The 27084-nt window shown below is 54.4% G+C and overlaps 8 protein-coding genes across 8 annotated transcripts; 3 read left to right on the top strand and 5 right to left on the bottom strand.

Moving 5' to 3' along the window:
* Positions 1-124: 124 nt before the first annotated feature.
* Positions 125-846, top strand: CCOS01_15377 (ribosomal protein L19; the record flags this gene model as incomplete). Its single annotated transcript, XM_060463516.1, has 2 exons — positions 125-287; positions 350-846. 2 exons carry the CDS (start codon positions 125-127, stop codon positions 844-846), a joined length of 660 nt encoding a protein of 219 aa, XP_060306119.1.
* A 630-nt stretch (positions 847-1476) lies between these two features.
* CCOS01_15376 (trk family potassium uptake protein) lies at positions 1477-4393 on the bottom strand (the record flags this gene model as incomplete). The annotated part of the gene is made up of 3 exons (XM_060463515.1): positions 1477-2430; positions 2485-4196; positions 4294-4393. 3 exons carry the CDS (start codon positions 4391-4393, stop codon positions 1477-1479), a joined length of 2766 nt encoding a protein of 921 aa, XP_060306118.1.
* Positions 4394-8883: 4490 nt separating this feature from the next.
* Positions 8884-11352, bottom strand: CCOS01_15375 (DNA repair helicase rad25; the record flags this gene model as incomplete). Its single annotated transcript, XM_060463514.1, has 1 exon — positions 8884-11352. One exon carries the CDS (start codon positions 11350-11352, stop codon positions 8884-8886), a length of 2469 nt encoding a protein of 822 aa, XP_060306117.1.
* A 467-nt stretch (positions 11353-11819) lies between these two features.
* CCOS01_15374 (CHY zinc finger) lies at positions 11820-12307 on the top strand (the record flags this gene model as incomplete). Its single annotated transcript, XM_060463513.1, has 3 exons — positions 11820-11824; positions 11880-11923; positions 11988-12307. 3 exons carry the CDS (start codon positions 11820-11822, stop codon positions 12305-12307), a joined length of 369 nt encoding a protein of 122 aa, XP_060306116.1.
* A 169-nt stretch (positions 12308-12476) lies between these two features.
* CCOS01_15373 (proteasome A-type and B-type) lies at positions 12477-13523 on the bottom strand (the record flags this gene model as incomplete). Its single annotated transcript, XM_060463512.1, has 5 exons — positions 12477-12810; positions 12866-13253; positions 13309-13361; positions 13421-13427; positions 13493-13523. The coding sequence occupies 5 exons, from the start codon at positions 13521-13523 to the stop codon at positions 12477-12479; spliced, it is 813 nt and encodes a 270-aa protein (XP_060306115.1).
* Positions 13524-14219: 696 nt separating this feature from the next.
* CCOS01_15372 (uncharacterized protein) lies at positions 14220-15873 on the bottom strand (the record flags this gene model as incomplete). The annotated part of the gene is made up of 4 exons (XM_060463511.1): positions 14220-14993; positions 15050-15196; positions 15249-15743; positions 15814-15873. 4 exons carry the CDS (start codon positions 15871-15873, stop codon positions 14220-14222), a joined length of 1476 nt encoding a protein of 491 aa, XP_060306114.1.
* Positions 15874-18744: 2871 nt separating this feature from the next.
* Positions 18745-20764, bottom strand: CCOS01_15371 (FAD linked oxidase; the record flags this gene model as incomplete). The annotated part of the gene is made up of 2 exons (XM_060463510.1): positions 18745-18777; positions 19133-20764. 2 exons carry the CDS (start codon positions 20762-20764, stop codon positions 18745-18747), a joined length of 1665 nt encoding a protein of 554 aa, XP_060306113.1.
* A 2757-nt stretch (positions 20765-23521) lies between these two features.
* Positions 23522-26274, top strand: CCOS01_15370 (uncharacterized protein; the record flags this gene model as incomplete). The annotated part of the gene is made up of 4 exons (XM_060463509.1): positions 23522-24072; positions 24219-24285; positions 24359-25338; positions 25392-26274. The coding sequence occupies 4 exons, from the start codon at positions 23522-23524 to the stop codon at positions 26272-26274; spliced, it is 2481 nt and encodes an 826-aa protein (XP_060306112.1).
* Positions 26275-27084: the final 810 nt, after the last annotated feature.

Here is a 27084-nt window from a genome sequence, read left to right as displayed (position 1 = left end):
CGCAATTCGCACCTCGAGCCTCTTGAACTTTTTGAACCCTTTAACCAAGCTCTGCCTGTCGTCGCTCGATCAGACGTAGTTGCATCGTCTCGTCCCGTCCCCACGACAAGACACCATCACCACAATGAACGCCACAAGTCTCTTGCGGCCGATGGGCTGCCTGAAGACGGCCCTCCGCCAGACGCGGCACCAAAGACTCCTCGCCCGGTCCATGGCCACCGCCGCCGCCCCCGAGCCGCCATCATCTACACCCTCACCGGCGACGCCCTCAGTGAAGCCGTCCTACTGTAAGGCGAACATCACCCAACTGCCACACGAACCCCAAGCAAGCTAACAAACCACATCACAGACGGCCCCCGTAACAAGCCAACCTTCGCAGTCTACCCTCCCCTCCCCTCAATCCGCCAAACAACCCACAAGAACCCTCTCCCCTCCCTCGACGCCGCCCAACGCACAACCCTCGACCCGACCGGCGCCCGCACCCGCCTCTTCGACCCAGCCCGCCCCGACGCCGCAAAAGTAGGCGACGTCCTCATGGTGACCACAAAATCGGGCGAGCCCTTCTCCGGAGTATGCATGTCCATCCGCCGCCGCGGCGTTGACACGGGCATCCTCCTCCGCGGCCAGCTCATGAAGGTCGGCGTCGAGATGTGGTACAAAATCTACTCCCCGACCGTCATCGGCATCGACATCGTCTGGCGTCGTCCCAAGCGCGCGCGCCGCGCCCGCCTGACGTACCTGCGCAAGCCCAAGCACGACATGGGCAACGTCGATCACCTCGTCTTTGCTTGGAAGAAGGAGAGGTACGGCACGCGCAGCAAGGGCAGGGCCGGTTCGAGGTTTTAAAAGAGATTGGGGAAGGATTCAAGAAATAGGCGGGGATGGGACGGTCTATCTCTTCTTAGGGGCTTTGTCTACAAGATGAAGACGAGATACCGATTGGAGAGGACCCAGTAAGGCTTGCACGTTGGTGGAATGTACGATTAGGGAAAAAAACGGGCGAGCTGTACAACATTGGCCTGTGTAGAGTCGTGTACATGAGCAAAATCACATAAAATACTAGAGGCAGTGATAGCTAGTAGAGAATGATATCGAGTGACATGGTGACTGAAAAAGGGGCGGACGACCAGGTCACGACGACAAATACATTCAACAACAATGTCTCTTGGGTCGGTCATGTCGAGGCCTGAGTTAGAGCAGATACTCAGCAGCATCATCACAGAGTCACATCAAGGATTGAACGCGCATAGGTGTTCATCAATCGTCATAAGTGTACTGTACAGTATACTAAGAATGTACAGTGAGAACAAACGCCAAAATCAAAAGTCTGTCCGCGGCCTGAGCCATCTAGTCCGCCTTGGTTTTATAGAAACGACTGGATTCCGCGCCAATAAAAAAAAATGTGCCCACCCTGATTACTCCATAGTACAAACTCCTTGCAATGTATGCTCCTTTTTCCTTTTCTCACAAAACAGGTCAAATCGCGGGTCTTGCGGGTGTAGTGACTACTCTCCGCGGAGGCGCTGTGATCACGTCGCTGTCGGTATCCGTAGTCTCGTCATCGACGGGCTCCGTGTTGCGTCTCCTCATATCCTCAGCCATCGGCGGCCGTTCGTCGACACCAAATGATCTGCTGCGTCTGGAGAGATTGGTGAGGCTGTCTTCGTGTGGAATCACGGGGCCAGGGTGAAGGAATTGAGTAAAGATGCCTTGACCCCTGTTCGTGCTCATTCTTCTCGACCTCAGGTTTGACCTCGTGGCGCTGAGTGCAGTTCCCGTCGATGCGGCAGTAGCAGACCGGACCAGAACTGGCTGCGCCTCGGCGGCTTCCTTCTCAAACCGAGATTCGCTTGGCAAAAGAACAGCGCGATCCAAGCCGTAGGGGAGACCACGATGGCGACCACGGATTTGCATTGCAATCATGATGAGCTTGCCTCCAGTGGTGAACTGAGAGCAGAGGGAAGCGTTTACGTTGGGATAACCCAGACTCAACCCGACCGTACCGTATGCACTCACGATCTCGAACAAGACCGAGTAGACGTCAAAGTCCTTGTTTTGAATCCTCTTGCCTTCTGTGATGGCCAGAATGAAGAGCCCCAAGAAAACGTACCACAAATCGAAAGAAAGTTGGCGACGCAAATGGGTACCGACGTATGACCAGGCGCTATTCTCGTTGGTACCCTCCATATCCTCGTCAGGGCTGTGGTAAACACCCAAAGATCTCTCTTCGTACACGTTGGTGCGACGAATGGAGATGGCGATTGGAAACACGGAGATGTACATCATAATCATATATGACACTTGCACAGCAGGATGCAACAGCGAAATGTTGACAACCGAGAAACCTGCAGTTCTGGTTGACGCAGCCTGGAAGATACCATCCACAATGCGAACGTGCACCGGCAAATGGCTCACAGCGTTATCGTTCAGCTAAAAGTAGTGTCAGTCAGCGTAGTTCAGTTATGGGTAGCGAGAATGACTTACATCCAGCAGGACAAAGAACAGCAGGTCAAGAACGTTGAGGCCGATGAGAATGATGAACAGCCACCAGGTAGCGCCCGCTGGGAAAAGCAGAGTGAAGCAGCGACGCGGGTGGTCCAACAAGAAGCGTAGTTCCTCCCATAGTCCTGTGCGTTTTGGCACAATCTTGGAGAGAATCCAAATGACGACTCGGAGCATGATGGGGAAGCCGGTGTTGCCAATGATGATCAGGAAAGACATGATCAACAGGATGAAGGACGCGTCGTTGAACGAGTTCATGCTGTCAGGCGTGAGTGTAAGTCCCAAATCATTGAAGGCCGAGTTCGCCGTGAAAACACCCCACCACGCCTTGCTAACACCCGAGTTCTCCACGATAGCGGCGTACTTGGCATTGGAGCTCGTGTAGATCCAAGGAAGGAAGCAGGTGATGGCGAAGAGCGAGAAACCCCAGAAGTAGCAGAGCAAGATGACGGCGAGTGTCCTCAGGGAGCGGTATTCGATACCACCCAATTCCTCGCGCTGCTCAATGGTCAAGCCCGGGAAGGCTGAGTTGCGTCCCATGGTAGGCGTGAAACTCAGATACGGCATGTCCTCGACCTTTTCGCGGGTCAATGCAGTCCTGATGGTGTCGAATGTCTTGCTCCTGACTCTCGCAAGAGGGTTGTCAGAGCTGCTGCCTTCGCCGTTGTCACTGCTGGTACCCTTGAAGAACTTCTTGGGCTTGCGGAGCGAGAATGGAAAGATTGTTCTACCAATCACCTCGGCTTCATCCGCAATCTCGTCCTTGACCGTCCTATCGGTATCCCTGGGTCGCTCAGGCTCCTCGATTTTGATCGTCTGTGGGCGGTGGACATTGTTGCCGATGCCATCCGCCAAGTTGTTCGCTCCGCCGTTAACGTGGATATGCGGAATACTGCCGTCTCTCTCGTCTTCGGGTTCAGGTGCTGCATCGTCTTCGACTCGCTTTGGTTTCATGCCCTTCTCTGCGTCTCTGGGGTTTGGGATTCGCAGGGTCTCATCAGGCCCGGCTCGTTGGCGCTCAAGAATGGCAAAATGGGCGGGCGAGTGCGGTGATGGAAGCTTGACTTCCGGTTCCGTGCCGTCGCTTCGGAAGACATGCTGGGCAAACGTGATTCGACCTTGGGTGATGTCTGTGCCGGTTTCTTCCTGGGTTTCGGGTGCTCTGGCGGGCGAGTGTTCTCCCGAGTTATGTGCTGGGGTGTTGGGGACGGGCACAAAGCCATTGCTCCCCGGCGAGATGCGGCCATCCTCATCCTCCTTCATATCGAGTAGAATTCCATCATTGGTCATTCTCGAGCGGTGGCCATTGGTGTGCATAACCTTAATATTGCGCACGCTCAGACGGCCCCTTTCAGCCTGGTTCAAATCATCTCTCGCGCGGGACTTTGACTTTGAAATGGTGTTTCTGCGTTGTTGGCGAGCCTCGCGGACAACTCCTTGAAATCGCTTCTCGAACCAGTACAGTCGGAGAAACACAACAGAAGAGTGAATGGTGATGGGGTTCGAGGTCATGGTAAAGAAGTAGAGGCATGCTTGCTGAAAGGTGTTGAGTAGGTTGACGTCGACTGTGTTGAGACCGGCTTGGGTGTTGGCGCCACTTGCAAAGTAGAGTGCATCAATGTAAGCCAACTGACCGCCGGCCGAGGCAAAGATGAGGATGGAGCCCAGTATGGTGAGACTGACAATCCAAAAGTCTGAAGGGGGAGCGCGGTGCGCAGATTAGTGCTGTGCGCAGCGCAAGGCCTTGTGGGCACTGGGGATAGATGGTAGTTGGGATGGTGGTGAACTTACAGTGAGCCGATATGAAGTTGAAATGAGGCTTCTTGGATATAAAAGAAGGCTTGGCTGCCCGGAGCTGGTCGAGCAGCCAGCCGCGCGCGGTTTCGAGCATTTCTCTCGGATCGCGAAAATGGGCTTTGTTGGTGTTGTTGATGTAATGGAGGAAATTCCCCTCCGGTTTAGAACCAGAGCAGACAAGACATCGGCCTTCGGGGGGAGTAGGTATAAGAGAGGTGGTGCAGTGAGAATGGGCGAAATGGTCCAGGCCTTGGCACTGTGGCTGTGGCTGTAAAGCTTTCTAGTCTAACCGTCCTGGTGTAGAGGTCGAGGATTGGATGACGGCTAAGCTGGAATTCATGACGATCAATTGGTATGGCGAAAGGTGGATGGGGTAGCAGTAGCCAGTCGTAGCAAGCGTGACATCAGTCTTGATCGTCTGTTATTGTTGCAGGGCAAGTAGGTTTAGTCGGAGGGCGCAATGGAAGAGGGAAAGAACAGGATGGAGAAAGAAGAGTCGAAGTATCCTGAACGCAGTACGGAGTACAGGTTATTGTGTGGTAATGCGTGCTGAGGTATGGATGGCCTTGATCGGACGGGTCAAAGAAATGAGATCAAGATCAAACTTGGTGCTGCAAGTGTCGCAGGTGCAGCCAAGCAGATTGGATTGCAGATGCCGACGCCAGATGAGCCAGGGAGCAAGCACGCTGCACCACTACTGCTCGAAGTGGGAAGTGGCTCAACACTTGGCTCTTCACAAGGAAGAAGCAACCTGAGCTGCAGGCGCGACTGTTCGTATGACAAAGGTCAGCGAGAGCAGAAAGATGGGAAAGAAGTGCCAGACTGGACTAATGTACCAGGTAGGCAGATATTTGTGCTCTCCTACCCACCCCCCACGGCCCAAGACGAAACGAAGGCGTCAATCCAATTTTTCCCTCGCTGTTATTATTTTTATTTTATTTTTCCTTAATCAGAAAAAGGGAGGGAAGCAATCGGCTTGCGGGCGTGTCAGGGGGCGTAAGTACCTCAAGCTCTGGACGCTTGCCCTGGAACTCTGGAGTGTGGAGTTGACAGTTGACCGCAAAGAGGTCCTTGTGGTCAGCCATCCAACCGCGGTGCATCCAGCAGCATCCACAGTCTGCAATGTCCACTCTTATCCTTGCCGTGGAACTGGAGACGCCAGAGGTAACCGTCCCGTCAGCACCTTCGACTTTGGACTGGCACCATTGGAACCTGGCATGGAAACTCGGTGGAAAAGTGTGTCGAGTTCGACCGACGCAGACCCTTTCCTTGCGGTGCCTGGGCGATAGGTACTCCGTACCGAGCTAAGCTTTTCCTGGCACTAGGAAGTACCTGCGGCTCCACCACGGATGGAACAGAAGAGATACATCTCAGATGTACCCTAGGTACTTCGTCGCCGGTGCACCTCTGATGAGAACGATGGAGTGGGCCGTGGAAGGAGGGAGCCTCGAGAATCGAGATTACAACGGGCAGCACCTCACCTCACCGCACTTCACCTTACCACCTTGCGTGCTTACCGAATGTGTACGGAGGATCAGAACATCTCGGGACCGCGGATGCGGCTGCAGTCACCTCACGTCAGTCATATCAGGGCTGATCACCTCACACTGGCCTGCACCACCTTACCTCTTGCATACCTTTTTCTAGACCATTGGATGGTTGATCGCACCAAATATCCCCTGCTACAGCAGATGGATGCAGCATCATGTCGAAAACTTGTCGGAATGATCGCCAATCATATGCGCACATCATTCATGTGCTACTATCTTTATGCGACATCCAGCATCGGCGTCCGCCCGCTCGAGTCTTGGTCCTTTAAACCCCCATGCGTTACTACACAAGGTACCTACTTGGGAGTTGGGACAGCTTGCAACACGCCTGCACCCCCGGCACGCTTCGGTCTGCTCCGATCTCGTCCACCAGTCTGTCTGAACGTGGCACCAAACACTTAGCCTGTCATTTTAATGGTTACGCAAGGTAAGATTGGTTGCGACTCGCGAGATCTGTTTCGTGGCGTACCACTCCAAGACACGCCAGAACAAAATCCCCTAAAATCCCTAGAATCCCCCAACCAAGCTGGCGGAGGAGTGCCAAGTAACTTTAATTTTAGGTGGGTCAGCAACATGTCGCCCGTCTGTCCAAGCAGACACTCGCACGCGTGCTGTTCACGCCCAAAGGAGCAACAAGAGCAACTGCATCGTGACAGGGGCACCACGTCCTACCCTCCCTCCCACGCCAGCCTCTGGTGTACACTACATGGCTCTAGTACGTCATTTTGTGCCAGCACATCTCATCTCTTACCCTCCTTCGCTGCATCTCATGGCTTTCTTCGACGCTGTCCATCCCTGATATTCCTGACTGACCATCTTCTCAGCTGCAGTTAGCGCAACTCCAGCATGTGAACACATGCTTACTTACCCAGCACTACCTAATGGGCCAGCCAAGACATCCCACTACGTTTGATATACATGTACAGCAATGGCAGTACTACCATCGACCTAAGATGCAGTCTAGGTATCCCACACAATTAGTGCCCCTCAACTGGTCTGTCTACGAATACTTGGTGCAGGCGTACGGAGTACACATGTACGTATACCAAAGTCAAATTCGTCCGTTACTCCCATTAGCACCGCGAATCCGGGGTTTTACTACCGGTACCTGACGAGCAAGCGTCTGGCATGTTTGCGACCGCCTCACAATCGGTAGGAAACTGGCTAAACTCCCGGACGCGCGCACCATCAATATTCCCGTGGTCACAATACCACCGATGAATAATGCCTCTCTACCCCTATACATTGAAACGGCATGGCACTTCGCCTCCAACAGGACATCCCGGCCGAGAAGACCATCAATCCGACCAAGCTCCCAGCGAGTGGTACCTTGTCTTGTCAGGGAACATCCAACCCCCTACCAGAAACACTCATTCGCTGCCCATGGCTATGGTAATGTTATCAAGCAGGTGCCATTTGCAAGCCACGGCAGCCTGTGAAACCCGTCGGCGTCCCCAGGAGCATATCCCTCATACTGATGCCCGTTGACTCTTTTTTAGGCGCAACATATCTCTTACAACGGGGGCCTTTCAGTCGTCAGCACTGCCCAACCGATGATCTATGGATGCCTGTCTGGGGAACCCGTACGTCCCGTTTGTTGGCTTTGCCACAGTAAAGGCAAAGTCGCCTGAGAAGAACAGTTGATCACCAGCTCAACCACACTGGCTTATCCTTTGCCGACAAGGAACTCGCGGAAAGGCAATGCGCCTCCAATACGGCATTTCTGACATTCTCACTGTCAATCACAACCCTAGCCCGCGGACTGCCGGTCGCTTCTTCCGTCCGTTGCATCGACGGAGTCCAGACCTAGCACACCATCCGCCGAGTAGAGAGCCGATAACCACTGCCATTTGCCAAGCACTCTCCGTGACACAGGTCATTTCTCATTCTCACCACCTCAACACGACGTCGTCGCCAGCATATTCCACCACCGCCTTCCTCTACTTGTTCACCGCCATGCCGCCATTACTGCTGTACACCTCTTCCGGCGTAGCGAGTCCTGCATGCGATTTGTGAGATGGCAACCGTACGGGTACATGGGACGCTCATCTCCCAACCCGGACGCCAAGTATTCCTCCGGGCCTCCAGTACGAATACCCCAGCCGCGCGGAACAATGCCCAGATCTGCCAGATAGGCAACGCAAGATGATAGTAAATGCAGCAATCCGACTGAACCCGCTGTCTGCCAAGACCACACACATTTGCTTCTGATTCATTCGCCCATGCGGCCCACGTGAAGGACTTGGTAGGTTCTGACCGAAAGATCCTATCCGGCCGCATAGATGGGCCTAGAAGAAAAGCCAAACAATGTGTTGATGTTGTTGCGCCTCCTACCCCCGGTCTTCGACTACAAACGGGAGAAAGGGGGTGGCATACGGGCGACTCGAGTATTCGCTCTACCCGTACTCACTTTTTTGACCTTTTCTTGAATTCTCATTACAGCCGTAACTAGATACGACTTTGATCGATTGACATCGTTAAGATACCCCGGGAATGACGCTCACCAAAAATAGCTATGCACCCATGGAATCCAAAAATCCAATCTTGTTTTACGAGCCGTTTTTCGACAGTCGCAACCACGATTTTGCCGCGTTTGTTCTCTTTTTCTTCTTCTTGGTTCTTGTTTGCCTTTGCCAGAATCAGCTCCTTCGTGAAACTGGAACAGGGGAAAAGGGAGAAGTGAAGCCCACGAAAAAAAATCCCTTTCTTGTTGGGGAGACCGGACGAGTCGAAAGTAGATTATAGCCTAATGGCATGGACGATTATCCCTCGTTGGATATTGTCTGCGTACTCCTAGAGATGATACTGACCATATTTGCATGGGCTTGGCACAACAGCTTGGGCCTTTGGCTTGTCATCGAATAATATCGTATCATGTGCAGATTTATCTGATCTTTCCCACCGCATCCAGTCTTACGCCTCCACGGCGTGTTTGTGTATGATCTATAATACAGTGAAGCGGCTTCAAATTCACCGTTTGCCTTTCCCTAAATTCCCCACCCACAGACGCCGTAAACCCGTTCGTGATTGCAATCTATCGCTTGGCCTTCTCTCTCTGGATCTTCTTGAAGAAGGCACTGCTCTCTCCCTTTGCCTTCTTGAGCTTGACCCTCTTGTTTTGCTCCATGTAGGCCATGTCCTGTCCACCCGACAGGTCGCCCAGCAGACCAGCCGTCCTCCTCGCGGCGGCCTTCTTCCTGCCCCTGGCCGGCGCGCGGCCCATCGTGCCGCTGTGGAACAGGTCGTCAATGACCTCATCTTCGCCGCCGGCCTCGTTTTCGATGAGGACCTTTTGCAAGAGCTCTCGTCTCTCGCTCGCCGCGGCGTAGGCTAGGCCAGGTGTCTTCTCGATGTTGGCGAGCTGCGTGATGACCTTGAAGGCGTAGCCCTGGTCGACCAGGAACGCCTGTCTCTTGGAGGAGTAGTACATCTCCTGGGTATCCTTCGACACCAGGGAATAGAAGAAGGCATTGAAACCCTCGTCGTTTCTCCTCTTGGCTCGCAAGATACGGCCGAGTCGCTGCGCCTCTTGACGGCGAGAACCGTAATGTGACGAGATCTGAATGAGACAGGTAGCCTCGGGAAGATCGAGGGATGTGTCACCAATCTTTGACAAGAATAATGTGTTGACTTGAGGGTTATGTTGGAAGTTTTGCAGAATGTTCATGCGCTCTGCCTGTCCAGTGCCGCCGAAAATGTAAGCCTTCTCCAGCTTCTCAGCATACGTCTTCAAAGCGTAGACGTTGTCCGAAAAGACAATGATCTTGTCGCCTCGAGACTCGTGGTAGTTGATGAGGTACTGAGCGGCTTGGAACTTTCTCGGGTTCATGATGTACAGCAGCGCGCGTTTTCTGGCCGACGCCTTCAAGTACTCATCGTAGAATTCCGTAGTCATGGGGCACCAGACCTCAGCGCATTGAACCTTGGCAATGTGGCCTTGTTCGCTGAGTTCCATCCAGTTCGCCTCGTATAACTTGGGGCCAATCAAAAAGTTCAGATCTGAGATCTTGTCATCTTCACGAAGCAGTGTGGCGGTCAAGCCAAGCTTGGAATGTGTCTTGATGGACGAGGTGACCTTTCTGAAGATATTGGCGGGGACAACGTGGACCTCGTCCAGAAGCATCAGACCCCATTCTCGCGTCTGCAAAAAGTCCATCATCTTCTTGGCCTCGTGAGAACGCTCCCTGGTTTGCGTCACCATGGAGTATGTGGTCACAATGATACCGGTGTTACCCGGGAAGATTCTGCCCTTGTTGTCTGACGTGAATGCTTCGATATCCTCTGGCTTGATGTTGGACCACTTGAGGAATTCGTTTCGCCATTGCACGACAGACATGGAACTGGTGCAGAGGACGATGACGCCCTTCTTGACGGTGCAAGCTGCGGTGATACCGACAAGCGTTTTTCCAGCACCGCAAGGAAGGACGATCAGACCGCTCTTGGCTCGTCCATTACCAAACATCTTGCTCAGACTCTTTTCTTGGTAGGGTCGAATCAAGGTGCCCGGGCGCAAGTCGATCTCCAGGTTCGGGTTGGCCTCATCTCGTCGGAAATCGTACTCCTCCAACACCGGGTACTCCAGTTCAAGACACCTCTTCTGAACGGTCTCGACTGCCTCGTCCCCGATCTCAAAGGCATGCGTGATCTCCTGATCGTCATCGTCGTCATCGTTCAGTGCCGCGTAGACCTCGCCCTCCTTCACCTCACCCTCGCGTCCCTTGGCCTTTTGTTCTTCTGCCTGTCGCACACCAGCAGCATTGGCAGTGCCTGGAATGACCAGAGGGCCCTGTTTCGGAGCCGCTATTGTGGTAATCTCCTCCGTACCGTGTACTCGCAGCGGTCCGATGACGGAGTCTTTCAGCAGCTTCTGCAGGATGACCGGATCCGTACTCTCGACAAAGTATTTCGTATTCTTAAGCACCAGCTTGACTTTGCCGAAACTTTGCGTGCAGCCCTCGATGAACTTGCGAATGCTGTCGGGCAAAGGCATCTTCAGAAACCGATCGAGAGTGTTGATGATATCCTGGGGTGACAAGCCCACAGAGACCGCAGCGTACAAGCTGTGTGTCGTGAGCGCATATTCGTGAACGAAGGACGGCCGGGAAATTGGTTCGGCAATGGTGATGAGGAAGTCCTGTGCTTGCTCGGCCAGCGGGTTGAAGCTTTCGAGGAAAATACGGCCTTTGGCAGGGTCGATCCAGAGCGGGCGATTCTGATAATCGGGTTTCAGCTGGAGGAAGGAGAAGTCGCGCTTCTTCTTGAAAAGTCCAGTCATGGATTCATGGCCGTTCGTCTTGGGCCTGTCCAGGTACGCCTCGACGGAGAACTTGTCGACGTTCTTCTCGAGATTCTCGTCTTCCGACTCGCTCACGGGATCCGCTACCGATTCATTATCGCTGGCGATACTCCTGGGGGTGGCGCCCCCAGGTGTTGAAGCTACAGAGCCCTTTCCTGCCTTGAAGCTGCCGGTGGCGGCCCCTTGAGCCTTCCTCTTCGGTGGCATCGTGACAGGATTGCGGGTTGTTGGGGGGTAGATAGGAGATGAATGGTGGTGAAATCAAAAAACCTAGGAAATGGGTGGATGGATGATGTAGCCTGCAGGCACGCATCGGCGAAAGGTAAGCAACTCTAAGCGTCGGCGTTAAAGTGGTACCTAAGGTTTCGCAGGCAAAGGGTACTGCCTACAGGGGTGGCACCCTTTGTCACTGGCCGGCACCTTAAGTGGAGACCACTACAGAGCGACTTCGCGGGGTGCAAGGTGTAGGTAAGTAGGTACCGGGAGGGAAGACTTGGGCGATAAATCCAGACCCCGCCAAATTTATCAGCACCGCCAAATCTTTGATAGAAGATTCTCCCCATTGCCTCGACTTGCCAACTCATAACCGCGACACATTCGATTTGACCAGTCGACCGCGACGCACCTGTAACCACAACGCGATCTATTGCTTTATACCGCGAAGACAGCCCGCTATGTGGTGAGCCAAACGAGAACCCACAACCCCTGACCGACAAGCTAACATCTCACCACAGCAAACACATTCTCAACGCGCAAGTCGCAATCAGGTCACCCTGCTGTGCGTCGAATCCCCCTCTGCCACTAACCCAAGCTACACCCGACTAATTTGATTGCCTTCCTAGGCAAAAAATGGTTCGACTGCGCTGAGTGTCACCATGAGCAGGAAAAGCACCCCCTGCTTCAGAGCCTTGAAATGGTCTTTGCTTGCAAGAAGTGCAAAAAGTGCTTCCGCAAAGACGCCCAGGAATTTGAAGATGCCGACGAATACTGCCCGCACTGCGACAACCACTTCGTCATTGAGGCAAAGACACCCAAGGCAGCCATCTCCGTTGAGGGCGAAGACGCGCGCAAGGACAGCCGCATGATCAAGGACGAGCGTGTCCGCCAAATCGCCGGACGCTCAATATTCGACCCAACAGACGATGCGGACAAGCTGGGCTAAACTGTGGGGGGGGTTTAGCTGGTTTACGAGCATCAGTGTGGCAGCAAGCGATTTTATGGACACCGTTTTTGTAGATTTTCCACGGTCTAAAGGTGGTAATACATTGGTATTTGGTCAGATACCCTCATGAGTGTCGTCTATCCGCGAACCGCAACGCCTAGTCATTTCCTTACTCATCACCGTCACCCGAGCCCGAGCCTCTTGTGAGGATCGCCGCGCTTCCGGTGCCGGGTGTGCGTCCAGTCTTCTTCTTGGCCGCCTCCTCTTGCTTCTCTTGCTCGATGCTCTTGACATGGTTCTCAATCTCCTCCACGGGCAGCATCTCAATCGTCTTACCCGGTGCCATCAACGCGATTTCAATGTTCTTGGCTCCGGTCTGGACAACCTCGAGAAGAGACTTGATGGCGAGTCGGATGGTAGCCTCTCTGTCCATATCCTCCTTGTAGTTGCGCTCGAGGAACTCGCGAACGGTCTTGCTGGAACGGCCGATGGCGTTGGCTTTCCTGCAAGGTGTTAGCAGATGCACCGCATCGCATAGTATAGAGTAGTCGCTCGTACCATGCGGAGAAGATGCCAGAGGGCTCGGTCTGGTAAAGGCGGGGGACCTTGCTGCCGCTGTCGAAGCCGACAATCAAGGTGCTGATACCAAAGGGACGGACACCACCACTCTGTGTGTACCGTTGCTGGACACCAGCAACGTACTTGGTCATGTACTCGATGGAGGCGGGGTCTTCGACGGTCAGTCTGTGGGACTGTGCCTCTAACCGCGCCTTGTCGACGAGGATACGAGCATCGGCGTTCAATCCGGCGAATGCCAGGCAGACGTGGGTGTCGAGGAGCTGAATCTTGGAGGGGGTAATTCGGGTATCTTGCAGCTTCATGGCTGATCGCTTTTCGCATCCGAGGACGACGACATCTGTACCCTTGACGCCGACCGCACACGTTCCTATGCCGATGATTAGCTGGTTCCGCCCTTGATTGCGGCGGGCAAGCGGCATTACCTCTCTTGACAGCTTCGCCAGCGTACTCGACCTGGAAAACGTGTCCATCAGGACTGACGGTGTCAGTTGGGGATCATGAATTATTTCCGGGGCAGGGGCAACCGTGACGAACCTGAAGACTGTTTGCAGGTGCATGTTAGCTTGGTACAGTGGAGCTGGGGGGCAACAAGGAGGGGGCCCTTACCGGACAACGCTCTGTCGTATCCTGAAGCCATGGTGACTGACTGATTGAGGGACGGATTATCGGAGATATGTGTGGTGGTATGTGGATTGACGATTTGCTTGGATGTTGTGGGACAATCGCCGTGATTGAAGAGGTGCGGTCGGTTGAGGGTGGATGGAGTAGTGAGGTAAGGTAAGGTCAAGAGAGGCAGGCTGCAGGTCTGACGAAGCTTTGGCGCCTGCTGGCGTGGGAAAGGCTGAAAAGCTCCAGGAGCTCCTGCAGGGCCGGGGAAAGTCCGGGTAATGGTCACTCGAGCTTAGAGGTCTGTGCGCTTATCCGTATCACACCCGCCAGATGGAAGCTCAGGCAAGCAGCCACATACAGGTTGTATGTCAACGAGCACCTTCTGAATTACAAGTCCCCGTGCGTAACATTTTACTCGTTCATGAACTACAAACCAGATGGGTTGCAATGTTCTTTTGACATCTCTAGATTTCGTTGAAGATCGGCTTCTACAACACACCTTTTAGTTTTCCATCACAATATTAACAATACATGGCAGGATATGGGGTGGCAGTCCACCATTACCCTCTACATCAGGTCGAACGTCAAATGTCCAGCGCTCTCGACTTTGATACTCTCAGAAATGCAATGCGCCTGCGCCCATTCATACCTTCCACCATGTTTTGATCGGACCCGTTACTCCCCTTTTCAATTGTCAGGCAGACGGAGCGAGTAGCCAGCTGGCTCAGAACCTGGCAATGTCGGTCCATGATCTGCTCTGCAGAACGTTGGCAATATCGTGACCTTTGGAGGTCAAACGCAGCCTGAAGTTATCGCACCACATAATCTCGAGCTCGCCGTCCCTTGACGACGCATTGATCTCGCGATAGAACTCCATGGCCACGGCTAGTGGTGCAACCAACATGTCCGGCTGAACTGTCGTCGACAGCGCAAAGTCGAGTGCCCTGCAGATTCTTGACGCAAACTCCCGCCTCTGTTGGTACCTCCCCAGGTTGATCTGCAGATTCGGAGGCAGATCCGGGTACATGTTGGGAAAGTCCTCGATGACAGGCTGGAAAATGGTGTGGTGCAGGCACTCGATGCAGCGGTGGAGGAGCAGCAGTGTCATCCAGTGGTACAGGAACATGACGGACGACACACCGTCCTTGAAGGCAAAGTTGTCTGCAAAGGGTAGCTGCTGCGCATCTGGATCATCCGGCTCTTCTATCCAGTACGCATACGGGTGCTCGGCAGTAGGCGCGCGGGCGAACGACTCCCACTCCTCCAGCCTCCGTTCGATTTCCAAGCAGCTCTCCAACAGTTCCTGTGCCTTTAATCGACGCTGCAAGGTTGCAGCAAAGGGTACCGTTCGGTCGACGCGAGAGAAGATGCCAGGCAACCCGGCGATGATGTCAAAGAGCCTGTCGAGAAACGTCTTAGGGTGCTGTTCCCACGGTGTAGTGCACCATTCGAACGAAGAAAGAAACGTCGTCTTTCGGTGTAAGAGAGCGAGTATGATCTTGGCACCAAGTCAGCTTTTTAGTTCATCCGCAGGGCCAACGACGCGTATCTTACAGCATTACACCTATATACCCTGACGAAATAGTGGTGGGCTGGGAATTGACGAAATTGTTCCGGTCCAAGCTTCTTGACGACGTCCATATGCTCTTGGGGGACACTCCAGGGTGTCATGCCGTTGGTCACCAAAAAGGATGGATTTTGCTACAAGGATAGTCAGCACACGCTCTTCCGCGACGACCAACTGGCATCTCACCTCGAATAAAAATACGCAAAGACCTTCGGGGGCTCCGTTGTCATTCCCTGATGGCAGCAGACTGACCATGTTCTGCGCATTTAGGTCCATGTTGCCGCCGTTATCCCATGTCTCCATATCAACTGATGAGTATGGCGGTAGGGCCATCCGGAACTTTACTTGGCTTTGCCCTTCGGGTCCCCTCATGATGTTCTGGAACCTGGTGTGCAATGCCGCGATCTGTATCGAGTATACGACACCGTTGTCGGACACGGAAACCAAGTCATCCCATGCCGGCATCAACGGTTCTGTCGGTACCAAGCGAGGAACCTCGTCCACGGTTTGGCTTCTCCTAGAACCTCTGGAAGAAGACGACTGGACTTGGCGGGGCGGGTGTGATGAGCAGCGGCCTGCGTCGTCTATGGTTGCGGTGATGAAGACCATTTCTCGTTCGTAGCCAGCACATTCGCGGCCGCTATCGATACACTTGCGGCAGTGTGGCCGTTCGTTATCGCACTAACCGTTGACATGTCAGCCCGCGGGGGGCGTTTTTTTTTTGCTGTCGAAACGCCTTTAGAGTGCTTACCTTGACTCTTCGAGCCCTGCATGTCTCGCATCCCTTGTACTTGCCGCGGACTCCAACCATGTTGACAACTCGGACGTTTTGGTGAGAGACAGGTTATTGCAAAGACAGAATGACCATAACCGATAATACTCTCTCGTCAAGACGAACAGGGAAGAAGACGTACTGGACGGTCGATATATATCACAATGAGGAGCCGCAAGGGGGAAGCAGGCATCAAACAGCCCCCAAGACTGAGAGGAGGGCGCGGATCAGTGAGCTTCTTACGTTGGCCATCACCGGAGAGGCTGTGGGACCCAAGGTAGACCATACACTTGGCTTCAAACAAGCCCCCCTCGCGGGAGCCAGTTGATGGTGTGATGCAGCCTTACTACCGAAGGTGGACCGCGACAACGTATGAGACGGGACCAAGGGCGCGGGAATCACACATGGTCTGGTTCGCCCCGGGACGAATAAGACGACTGCGGCTGCGGTATGCAGTCAGGCGGCCCCGAGACGATCAACGAATGCGATGCCCGTTCTTGTCGTGGTCTCAGGCATGGTGCGGGTAGATTGCGCCGGGTGAGTTGCAGCCGAGATGCGATACCAGTAACATCTGGTAAATGAGTAGGTTGGGTGGAAGCAAAGGTGATGAGGCCATCTTTGCTCGTTTCCCCTTACACGAGGAGTAGAATCTAACCGATATCTAGGACATTTCTTTTTACAAAACCCAAACCTTGGAAGACAAGGCCACGAACGCAAATCAGTGGGCGAGACAGGCTGGAAGAGGAAAGTGAGCGTGATTTAGCACCGATTGTGTGCATTCGTATGTGTGAGATGCTCCGAGATGCCTCGGCCATTCAGAAGGGATCGTTGCACCCTGTCAATGCCACCCGCAGCAGGGAAGTAAGTACATACACGCAGAGACAGGCAGAATGACGGAGAGAGAGAGACTATCGATCGATGCTAATAAAAAGTGTAAACAAGATTGATGTCAACCGTCTCTGATCCCTCCGTCTCAGTCCAGTCCGATGAGACTACCTATGGGTGGATGAGAGCATTGTCCCCCGCGCGCGGATGAGTGCACGTTCCAGGCAAGGCCCCGTAGGGCTGCATGCCGTAGCAGACCGAACAAACAGGGGTTCGGCTCGGAGGTGCGACTTGCTCGAAAGAGAGCCCCACCCTCGGCTGGCGGAGCAGTCTGCAGGACGGGATGCTCTGGACGGCGTGATTGGCTGACACCGAGGCTGACGTCGGTGCGGCCGTTCCCCAAGTGCCGCGTCAAAGTAAAGCAGCAAATGAGAGCGCAGCAAAGCGAACAGCAGCCTTCGGTAGGGGGTGAGATTGTCGGTGCCCAGGGGCCGCCAGCACCTGTCACCACTCACCGTCAGCCAAACGGCGCACGGAAAGCCCGGTCGGTCCAGGGGGCCGCCGAGAGACATACACCAGGTTGAAAGGTAGTCGACAGGGGTACATATTACACTACTGTCTGCGGATTACATTACGGATATACAGTTGGGAGTTTACCAAGCAATTGAGGACTCACGCGAACCACCACCCCCAGAGACCCCAGAGACCCCAGAGACCCAGAGACGGAACCCTCTGATGATCACCACCGCGACCACCGGACCGGGAGTCGGTGACGACGCCATACCATTGGAGGGTTGCAGTTCAACACCTACCTCTCCAGGATCGGTGGGCTGGGACGTACCTCAGCCAATCGATTCGTTTTCTTGGTGATTTCACGAACCTGGTACCGCATATCACCCCATTCGTTTCGTTTTCTTTTCTACCTTTTCTTGGTGGATTTTCCCAGCCTAATGGTTATTACTGGGCGCTGCACGTCTGGCAGTCTAGCAGTCTAAGAACCTGGAACCCACCCCATGATGGATGACTTGGAGCTGTGAGATCGAGTCACCGGTATCCAAGGCTGCGGGGGCTGACTTGGAAAAACCGGACCGGAGCTCGGAACCTGCAAGAATCCCAACCTATAAAGTGACGAAAACTGCTGGCGGGGGCCTTGCGGCTGAAAGGCCTAGGGTCTGTGAGGTTGGGCTGTTCTTACAACTGACAGGTCCTGATCTATACTTACACCACGTCTGCTTCCTGCTGCTGCTGCTGCTGCTGCTGGCTCCTCATCGCTCAAAAACATCCGATCTGAGATGGGAAGTGAGGTATTAGATCCTCTTGGCAAGATATTGAGAGGGATCGGAGTAGAGGGAGGCCTACCACGAGACACTGTACACACCGACCCCTTCCTCCCCCTCTCCGAGAGAATTGGCATTGGCTCACATCGGTTACCGTTGGTGTGAACTCCCGGTTTTCTTTTTTGGTATTATGAAGTACATTGATGTGATGATATCCTAACTAGTTTAAACAACCCTAAAAAGAATGATCCTGTCTCCTGTCTTCTCCGCACCGCCCGCCAGGTGAGACATACCAGGACGGATCTCAAGATATGTCCGGATTAGGAGGCATGTCTTTCCCTACTACACAACGAAATCTGGCTAGGGGGCGTTTTACAACTTGTCGTCACTTTTTTTTTTTTTACGACAAGACAGAAAAAGTTTTTTTTCTTTGGTTATTACAAAGCAAGAAAAACTCGGTTGCTCGTATGGATGAGACGGAGGGTGGAAGAGCAAAGGCGAGGGGAAAACGAGGTGTGGTGGGTGTAGATGAGTGGGATGATGTGGGCAGTGTGATTGCCTAGGTCAGTCACACACACTCTCACACACCGAAAAAAAGGTGACCATAGCCTAAGTGTGCCTTTTCCAACCCACTCGCACGCAACAAACCCGATCTTACGCGGGGGAACGGCGGACTTAGGTCCGGCTATCCTAGGCTATGTTCAAGATTTCACTGCCGCTGTTGCCCCCCTCGCTGTCTCTTTCCCTATGGCTCCGTCCAGAGATGGATGTGGAAGGGGGGGGGGGATCGTAAATCTTGGCGCTTCCTTTAGATGTACTTGTATGGGTTCATGATGCCGTTCTAATTGGTTCAATGTCAGCATTCCTTCCAGGCGCCAGGCAGACGGGAGAAACCCGGTGATATGGGGGATTATGATGTGTGTATAGTGTGTGATGGAGGAACCCGTTCCCCGGGGTGCCGGTCACGGTGTGGTGTGGGGGGAGGTTGCATGGGGGACGTAAGAGAGAAACGTGACGCAACGTTGTGGTCGGTGTGAGAAGAGAGAGAGAAGCCAGACAGGGGTGGAAGTAAGAGTGAGATTTTTGATGACCAGATGGGAAGAGGAAAGCAAGCGGGGGAAGAGAGAGAAGAAGAATACGACGAAGAAGGCAGCCGTAAGGCAACAGGCAGGACAGAACGCAAAGGTAAAACTTACCGGGTCATAGAGGTTCTTAATCTGCTTCATGAGGCCGACCATGGTCTCGTTACGGCTGTAACCGATGAAGTTCTTCTTGGCCACGCCCAGGCCGTGCTCGGCGCTGATGCTGCCGTTGCGCGCCTGGATCCACTCGTACACGAACGGCTCGAGGACCTTTTCGATGCGCTTGTCGTACCGCCTCACGGCGACGTTGAGGTGCAGGTTCGAGTCGCCCATGTGGCCGTACCCGACGACCCCGATGGCCGGGAACTCGTCCGTGTCGCCCACGAGCCCGGCCTCCTCCATCTTGGCCTTTGTGTCCTCGACGAGCAGGTAGAGGTCTTTCAGGGGGATCGACACGTCGTACTTGTAGGTGCCGCCCCAGTGGCCCAGGCACTCTGGGATCCCCTCGCGCCAGCCCCAGAGCGCCTTGAGCTGCGTCTCGTCCTGCGCGAGCACGCCGTCCGAGACGATGTCGTTGGACATTACGTGCTCGAGGAAGCCCTCGAGCTTCTCGTAGTCGTGGTCGCCGTTGGAGCCGGACGTCTCGACGAGGCAGTAGAACGGGTGGGTGTCGCCCTCGAGGGGCCGCTTGTTCCCGCGCACGGCGTGGACGAGGTCCTGGCTGCGGCCGTCCATGAGCTCAAAGGCAGAGAGGATCTCGCCGAGCTGTCCCTTTGCGGCCTTGAAGGCCTGCTGGGCCTTTTCGTACGACTCGAGGCCGAAGAAGGCGACGTTGACGGCTTTCGAGCGCTGCGGGCAGATGATGGAGACCTTGGTGATGATGCCGATGGTGCCCTCGCCGCCGATGAAGAGCTGCTTGAGGTCGTAGCCCGTGTTGTTCTTGCGCAGGGTGCACAGGTCGTCGACGACGGTGCCGTCGGGCAGCACGGCCTCGAGGCCGAGGACGTTGCCGTGCAGGCTGCCGTAGCGGAGCAGGCGTAGCCCGCCGGCGTTGGTGGCGACGTTGCCGCCGACGTGGCAGGAGCCCTTGGCTCCCAAGTCGAGGGGGAAGATGTAGCCCTTCTCGGCGAGGTAGCTGTCCGCGGTCTCGAGGATGACGCCGGCGTCGACGACGAGGGTGCCGCTGACGTCGTCAAAGTAGCGGATCTTGTTCATGCGGCTCATGTTGATGACGATCTCATCAAAGACGGGGACCGAACCGCCGACGAGACCCGTGTTGCCGCCCTGGGGCACGACGGCGAGCTTCTGCTCGTTGCAGTAGGCCAGGATCTTGCTCACCTCCTCCGTGGAGGCGGGCTTGACGACAAGGCGCGACTCGCCGCGGTACTTGCGCAGCCAGTCCTCGTTGAAGGCGGCCAGGTCGTCGGCGGCCTCGGTGGACACGCCGTCGACGACGCCAGAGGGGCCGAGGAGGTCCCTGAAGTAGGCGACGTGGGCGTCCGTCACCGCGGCGAAGCGGGTGTCCCGCTTGATGTCCGGGTAGGCGGCTGATGTGAGCTTGATTTCCTTCAGACCGCCGCCGTCCGTCAGTCTCGCGGCCGTCGTCGTGATGCAACGGGTGGTGGCGACGGCGGCGCCGGCCGGAGCCGTGGATTGCCGCAAAACGCGCCGCCCACCGGCGGGCAGGAGGGATTGCCTCCGTGCCGCTGTCCGGAGCAGCGGCTGGATTCTTGATCTGGAGGCCATTGTGTGACTGTGTGTGGGGAAGGGGAATTTGGACGCAAGGAAAGGAGAGGAGGACAAGAGACCAGCCGGGATGGGACGTGAGACTTTTGGTCTTTCTTGTTATTTTTTTTTTCGTCAGAAATTCCGGCGACCTGATGATTTCCAGGTTAGAAAAAATGCGAGCAGTGACAATTGGACGATAAAACCCCGATTTCGGCTTTCAAATCAACTTAAACCCCTGTGGAATTCCTCTACAAGGCAGTGGCTTTGGCGGAATTAGCAACCCAATTGCGTGACAAGTGCTGCTGAGCCGCCTGTAGCTGCAGCACCTTCCCGTCTCTCCACGGGGAAGCAGGCCCGATAATGTCATTCGGCGAAATTGAAATTTTCACCGTCGGCAAAGTTTGTAGGTTTGACCGAGAGTGCTGCTCACCACTTTATCCTCGCAACTTGCTTACCTTATTTCCCTCGCTCGCGTTGCTTGCAATCGATTCTTTTTATGAGAGCGTCGGCACCAGACGAGTAGGAACTGAATATATCTGAAGATTTGCATGAGAATTACGTCTTTTTGACGACAAATTTTTGAGATCAAATGTCCTCTCATCTCATCTCACTGACGGCACGTGCTTAGTCATCAACGCGACTGACCCATTCCTTGGATACGTGGATACTTACTCCATGTCATCTCCATGACGCCGACATCATTGAAGATGTCTGTAAACAGATTGACATTGATTCCGACGGCTGATCGACACTACTGCTCATATACCACAAAACCTAGTCAATTGATCAAGATCGTGTTGTTGCAATACACAAACTGAGCTGCCATCTGGCAACGTCTCCATAGCAACTGTCGAGACACAGTAGCACCAAGGAACAAGGACAATCCTCGCAAGATGACGCTCGCCAGCATTTGCTCTTGCACGTCGAGTTCCGAGAGTACGGACTGTATGTCTCATCCTCACAGAATGACGGCGTATTGCGAAGCCATCTTTCTTCTCCTCAGCCTTTGTCTGGAATACTAGACAATCTGAAGGCCAAGTATCACAGAGAACACATCGTAGTTCCTTGGAAACCCGCGCAACGAATTGCTTTGCGCTACATGTCCTATGGCACATGCCCTCTGGTCTTAGCTCCCAGCAATTTACAAATTCCTCCCAAGCTTGGAACAAAACCTGGCCTCATCATTCTTCATCTCGAGCTGTTGTCTCGGCTAGGGCCGGGAAGGTGTCGCAATATGAGCCATGGCCGGGACGCACACACGCCAAAAGGGACCACTTGATCACATTTAGTAACTCTCCTGTCTTGCATCTGGTCTGCGAGGGGCTCAAGTCCACGAGGCATTGGGCAGGCAGGCAGGGCGGCTAAACTTCAGTCGAAATTCAGTCCCTTTTGGTACCAGGTAGCGTGGTGATGAAACTGAGAGACTTCAAGAGATCTGGGCTTGCACCGTCCTGGCTCATCTCCGTCCAATGTTCTTGACGCGATCCTCGTTAGAGTTACCGGGCTCTCATTCATGCACTCCTCTCAACGCCCATCCACTCACGAGTGGCCGTGAGCCTGTGACGGCCTTGGCTCGGGGTAGGTATGGTTTGACGGGTGATGTACACTATAGCGAGTGACACGCGCGGCGGGGGTTGGGCAAACTTGTCAGAGGAATTCAGTTTGCAACGGTCTTCCGTCCCTCCCATTCGGGAGTGGCTGAGGGGCAAGAACGTTCCAAAGAACCCAAAGAAGGGCAGACAGACGGACGAGCAGAACAGGGCCATGGGGCCTCGGGCATGGTTAGTTGAGGATCCAGGCGAATAGCATAAGATATGACCACAGAGCCTCCCCTTTTCTCTTGCAAACTGACTTATCCGCGACGATGGAGGGAACAGGACATTGCTCGCATGCCCTATTTGGGTATTCACGGCCACAATGGCATCCTTGGGGATCCCTGCCGATCAGCTCCAAGCATGATTGCATGCATGAGTGGCTTCGACAGTGAGTGGGACGAGGGTTGGGTGTGCGGGGACCCCTCTGCGGCCGGGGGCGATGACTTTCGAGGCCAAATGGTCCCCACGGTAGTGCTTGGGGTGCTTGCGAGCCCTGGAGGACAGGACGAGACTCGACCGGCGACTCGTCGAAGGGTTCATTTAGTTAGCGGCGGGATCAACGAAAGGGGAGCGATCCTGATCGTGGGAAGTGGAGAGGGGACGGCGGGAGACAGGCTCTTGTTTCAGAGGCGATGGCGCGCCTAGGGGAGACCTCGCATCTCTCCTGAATGCCCTGGGGGTGTGTGAGTGTGAGTGTGAGTGGCCGCGCGACGTCTTTCGTCTGTACTTGTCTTGGGCCCTTTTTTGTTCAACCAAGGAACCTTGCTTGAGTTGAGGCGAGGGTTAAGAAAGAGGTGGTCTTTGTCTGATGGCGTATATATGTGTGTGTGTGCGCGTGTGTGGGTGGACGGGATGGTATTAAACAACGAAGGGCTCCCCCTATTTGGCCAAAGTAGGTATGCATTGATTGTCCCTTCTCTTTTTGAACTGTCTAGTTTGAAGCATCGTCAGTTGTTTTGTTTCTTCGATTACATGAGTCCATGAGTCCATGACCAGATCTGTTGTACCTGACTTGGACTCGCAAACCCAAAAGAGCAACTCGATTTAAATTAACGACGATCTCGAATACCATTCTCGGCAGTTCAGTGGTTATCGATAAGCCAAAGTCGCTATCGAATCCCGGCGCCTGCAGCGGACGAGCGCTGCCAATCGACTTAGCGAGCCACTAGAATTGTCCGAAATGACGTCCACCGTCGACCGTCCTCAGGGGGCGCGCCCACTGTCGGGCGCCAATCTGCCCGGCAACGTAGGGTGCAACGAGGAATTCCCCGACTTTTGTTTACACCACGACCACCACTCGGCCGGCAGCCAGGCGTCCACATCTTCACCCGCATCCACGACCCCTACCACCCCGACCACCGCCGAGCGCCCGTTGTCGTCTGCCTTCTCGACAACGTCCGAAAACACATCGTCCCCCGCCTCCTCTACCGCCTCACGCGTCCGTACAGACAGCGGAGCCAGCACCAACACAAATTGCTCCCCCAGCCCGAGAAGCAGACGAGACAAGACCGAGCTACAGGCCGCCCGCCTCCAGAGATCGGGGAGCAGCAACCTCGCACTCGCACGCAAGAGCAGCGTAGCCAAGAAGAACCGATTCCGTTCCGCCACAGGCTCCTCGCCCGCATCCGCCCTCGCCGCCGTTGAGCCGCCGCATGATCAAGGCCTGACGAGGATGGCTTTTGCGGAACAGCAGAAATGGATCACGGTCCAGCAAAAGACCTTTACAAAATGGTACGACGGACCCCTTTAAGTCTTTGCGGGAGGGAGAGCGGGACATCGACAACCACTCACCCTCCCCCACCCCCAACCTGGTGGCAGTTTATCTGCTGGGTGCTACAACGATCATGAACTGACTTTTGCGTTTCTTTTTACTTTAGGATGAACACCAAATTGGAGGCTCGATCGCTCGAAGTAAAAGATCTCGTGGCTGATTTGAGTGACGGTGTAAGTTGGACCCCTATTTTTCCACTGGTTTGCGGGGTTCGCTTGGCTTACAGAATTCTTCGCCCAACAACAGGTCCTCCTCATCCACTTGCTAGAATGTCTATCCAACGATACCCTCGGACGCTATGCGTCCAAGCCGAAACTTCGCGTACAACGATTCGAAAATGCAAACACGGCGCTCGACTTCATCAAGGGCCGCGGCATCCAAATGACCAACATTGGTGCCGAGGATGTCGTCGACGGAAACAGAAAGATCATTCTCGGCCTGATATGGACGCTCATTCTGCGCTTCACCATTAGCGACATCAACGAAGAGGGCATGACGGCCAAGGAGGGACTGCTGCTGTGGTGTCAAAGAAAGACGGCCTGCTACGACGAAGTGGACGTCCGCGACTTCAGCGGCAGCTGGAACGACGGACTCGCCTTTTGCGCCCTGTTGGATATCCACAGACCAGATCTGATCGACTACGACGCACTAGACAAGTCGGACCGCCGCGGCAACATGCAGATGGCCTTCGACATTGCGCACAAGGAGATTGGCATTCCCAAGTTGTTGGATGTTGAGGATGTGTGCGACGTTGCAAAGCCTGATGAGAGGTCGCTGATGACGTACATCGCCTACTGGTTCCACGCCTTTTCTCAAATGGAAAAGGTGGAAAACGCAGGACGTCGTGTAGAAAAGTTTGTGAATAACATGGCCGGCGCCTGGGATATGCAAAGCGCGTACGAAAGGCGGATGAGGGAGCTTCTGAGGCAGATCAAGGAGCAGATTGAAAAGTGGCAGCAGGCCAAGTTTGAGGGCACATACGCCGACGCAAAGGCCCAGGCGAACGAGTTTGCGGCGTACAAGCGAGGGAAGAAGAGAGACTGGGTTGCTGAAAAGAGCGAGCTTGCCACTCTGCTAGGCAACATCAAGACGAAGCTGGGCACATACCGATTGCGGCCGTATGACCCTCCACCAGAGTTGTCCCTCGAGACGATGGAGAAGGACTGGGCCGGCTTGTCACAAACGGAGATGAAGAGGGCGCAGTTGATCAACGAGACCATCAGAGAGTGAGTGTCCCCTGTATGCGATCTTGCGTATTCTAGTACTAACCCTTTGGCAGCATCAAAAACGCATTACGCAAGTCGTTCGCCGACAAGGCCAACGATTTCGCCATGGCGTTGAACACCATGCAGCTGGCAATCTCAGGCCTGGACGGCGACGTCGAGGACCAGCTCCACCACGTCCGCAAGCTCAGCGACAACCTGCCGCCACTGGACAAGTACCTCGATACCATCGCCGCCGTGGACGCCAAGTGCCAAGAGGCCAACATTGAGGAGAACGACTTCACAATCTACACCTACGACGAGCTCGTCTACGAGCACAGCCTCGTCAAGTCGTCGGTGCAGAAGAAGCTCGCCTTCCTCGACAACCAAATGGTCGCCCGCAACATGACCAACCTCACGCCCATCCAGCTCGAGGAGTTCGAGTCCGTCTTCCGCCACTTTGACCGCGACGACACCAACTCGCTCCAGGAGCTCGAGTTCAGCGCCGCCCTCGCCTCCTTGGGCCTCGTCTTCTCCGAGGACGAGATGCACGACTACTTCATGGACACGTCACACGGCCGCGACCACGTCACGTTTGAGCAGTTTATCCGCTTCATGGTCGACGTCACCGAGGACCAGAATACCGCCGAGCAGGTCTTCCAGTCCTTCCGCGAGGTCGCCGACGGGAAGCCCTACGTCACCGAGATGGACCTCCGCCACTCCCTCGTGCCCGACGAGGTCATTGACAAGCTCATTGAGATTATCCCGCCGCACAACGGGCCCGATACCTCTGAGGATAGGGGCATGCCGCAGTACGATTACATTGCGTTCATGGACAAGCTCATCAGCGACGAGAAGGGGGGCGCCGGGGCGGGCGTGCCCAGCGGCGTCTTGCAGGAGCGCACGAACCGTACTAGTATGTTGCCGCCCAAGGAGTCCAAGATGAATGGGAACCATTGAGGGATACGAGAAGGCAGTACATATGAAAAAGAAGTAAAATTCAAACCAAACTCAAAAACAAGAACAAAAAGGTGGGTAAAGGACAAATTTTGCAGGAAAGCAAAATAGTAAAACATGAAAAAACCAACACCAACACACGAGAAACCACCTCCGCAGGCCATGGTCGGGTTCGATAAGGGGACGGGTTGAAGGGTTCAACGGCAGAACGGGGGTGGGCAGGCTTCTTCTCTTCTCTCTCGCAAAAACACAACCCACACCAGGCAAATTTCCTTTTATTCCTCTTTTAAATATAACGGCACCCCATCAAGCAGGCAGGCAGGCAGGCAGGCAGGCAAAGCAAGGCATAGCAGAGAAAAATAAAACCAAATCTTCAAAGACGATAAAATACATCATGGACGTTTCCGTCCCACATCCGTCTATGTATGATTATATGATACACCGCGACCACTGTGAAGTCTATCTTATCTCGGCATGCTGGCTTGGTATATATCGTGCGTGTTCGCCGACGATCTCCGTTTCGTCAAGAACCGGCCGTGACTTTCGCGCTTGATTTCCTTTCGCGGGGTCGGGGTCGAGAAGCGTTGTCGCGCTTGGCAGGGCAGGTTGCTTGATTCGGGACTCTGACCCGAGCAGCACCATGCGTTTCGTTGTACTTTGTTGGAATGCCTTCGTAAGTTGACATTCCGGTTTACCTTTCCGCTCTACTTTGAAACTATTCATGGGCGGATAGGAGAGAAATAAGGTCGGATAGACATGTGGGTTTGTTGCTGCCGCTCAGAAAAGTATGTTACACGTTGTTTTAAACGCAAT

The sequence above is a fragment of the Colletotrichum costaricense genome (genome assembly GCF_030867565.1).
Source record: "Colletotrichum costaricense strain IMI 309622 chromosome Unknown Scaffold_23.1, whole genome shotgun sequence".
Taxonomy (NCBI): domain Eukaryota; kingdom Fungi; phylum Ascomycota; class Sordariomycetes; order Glomerellales; family Glomerellaceae; genus Colletotrichum; species Colletotrichum costaricense.
This window is presented reverse-complemented; position numbering and strand designations above follow the sequence as displayed.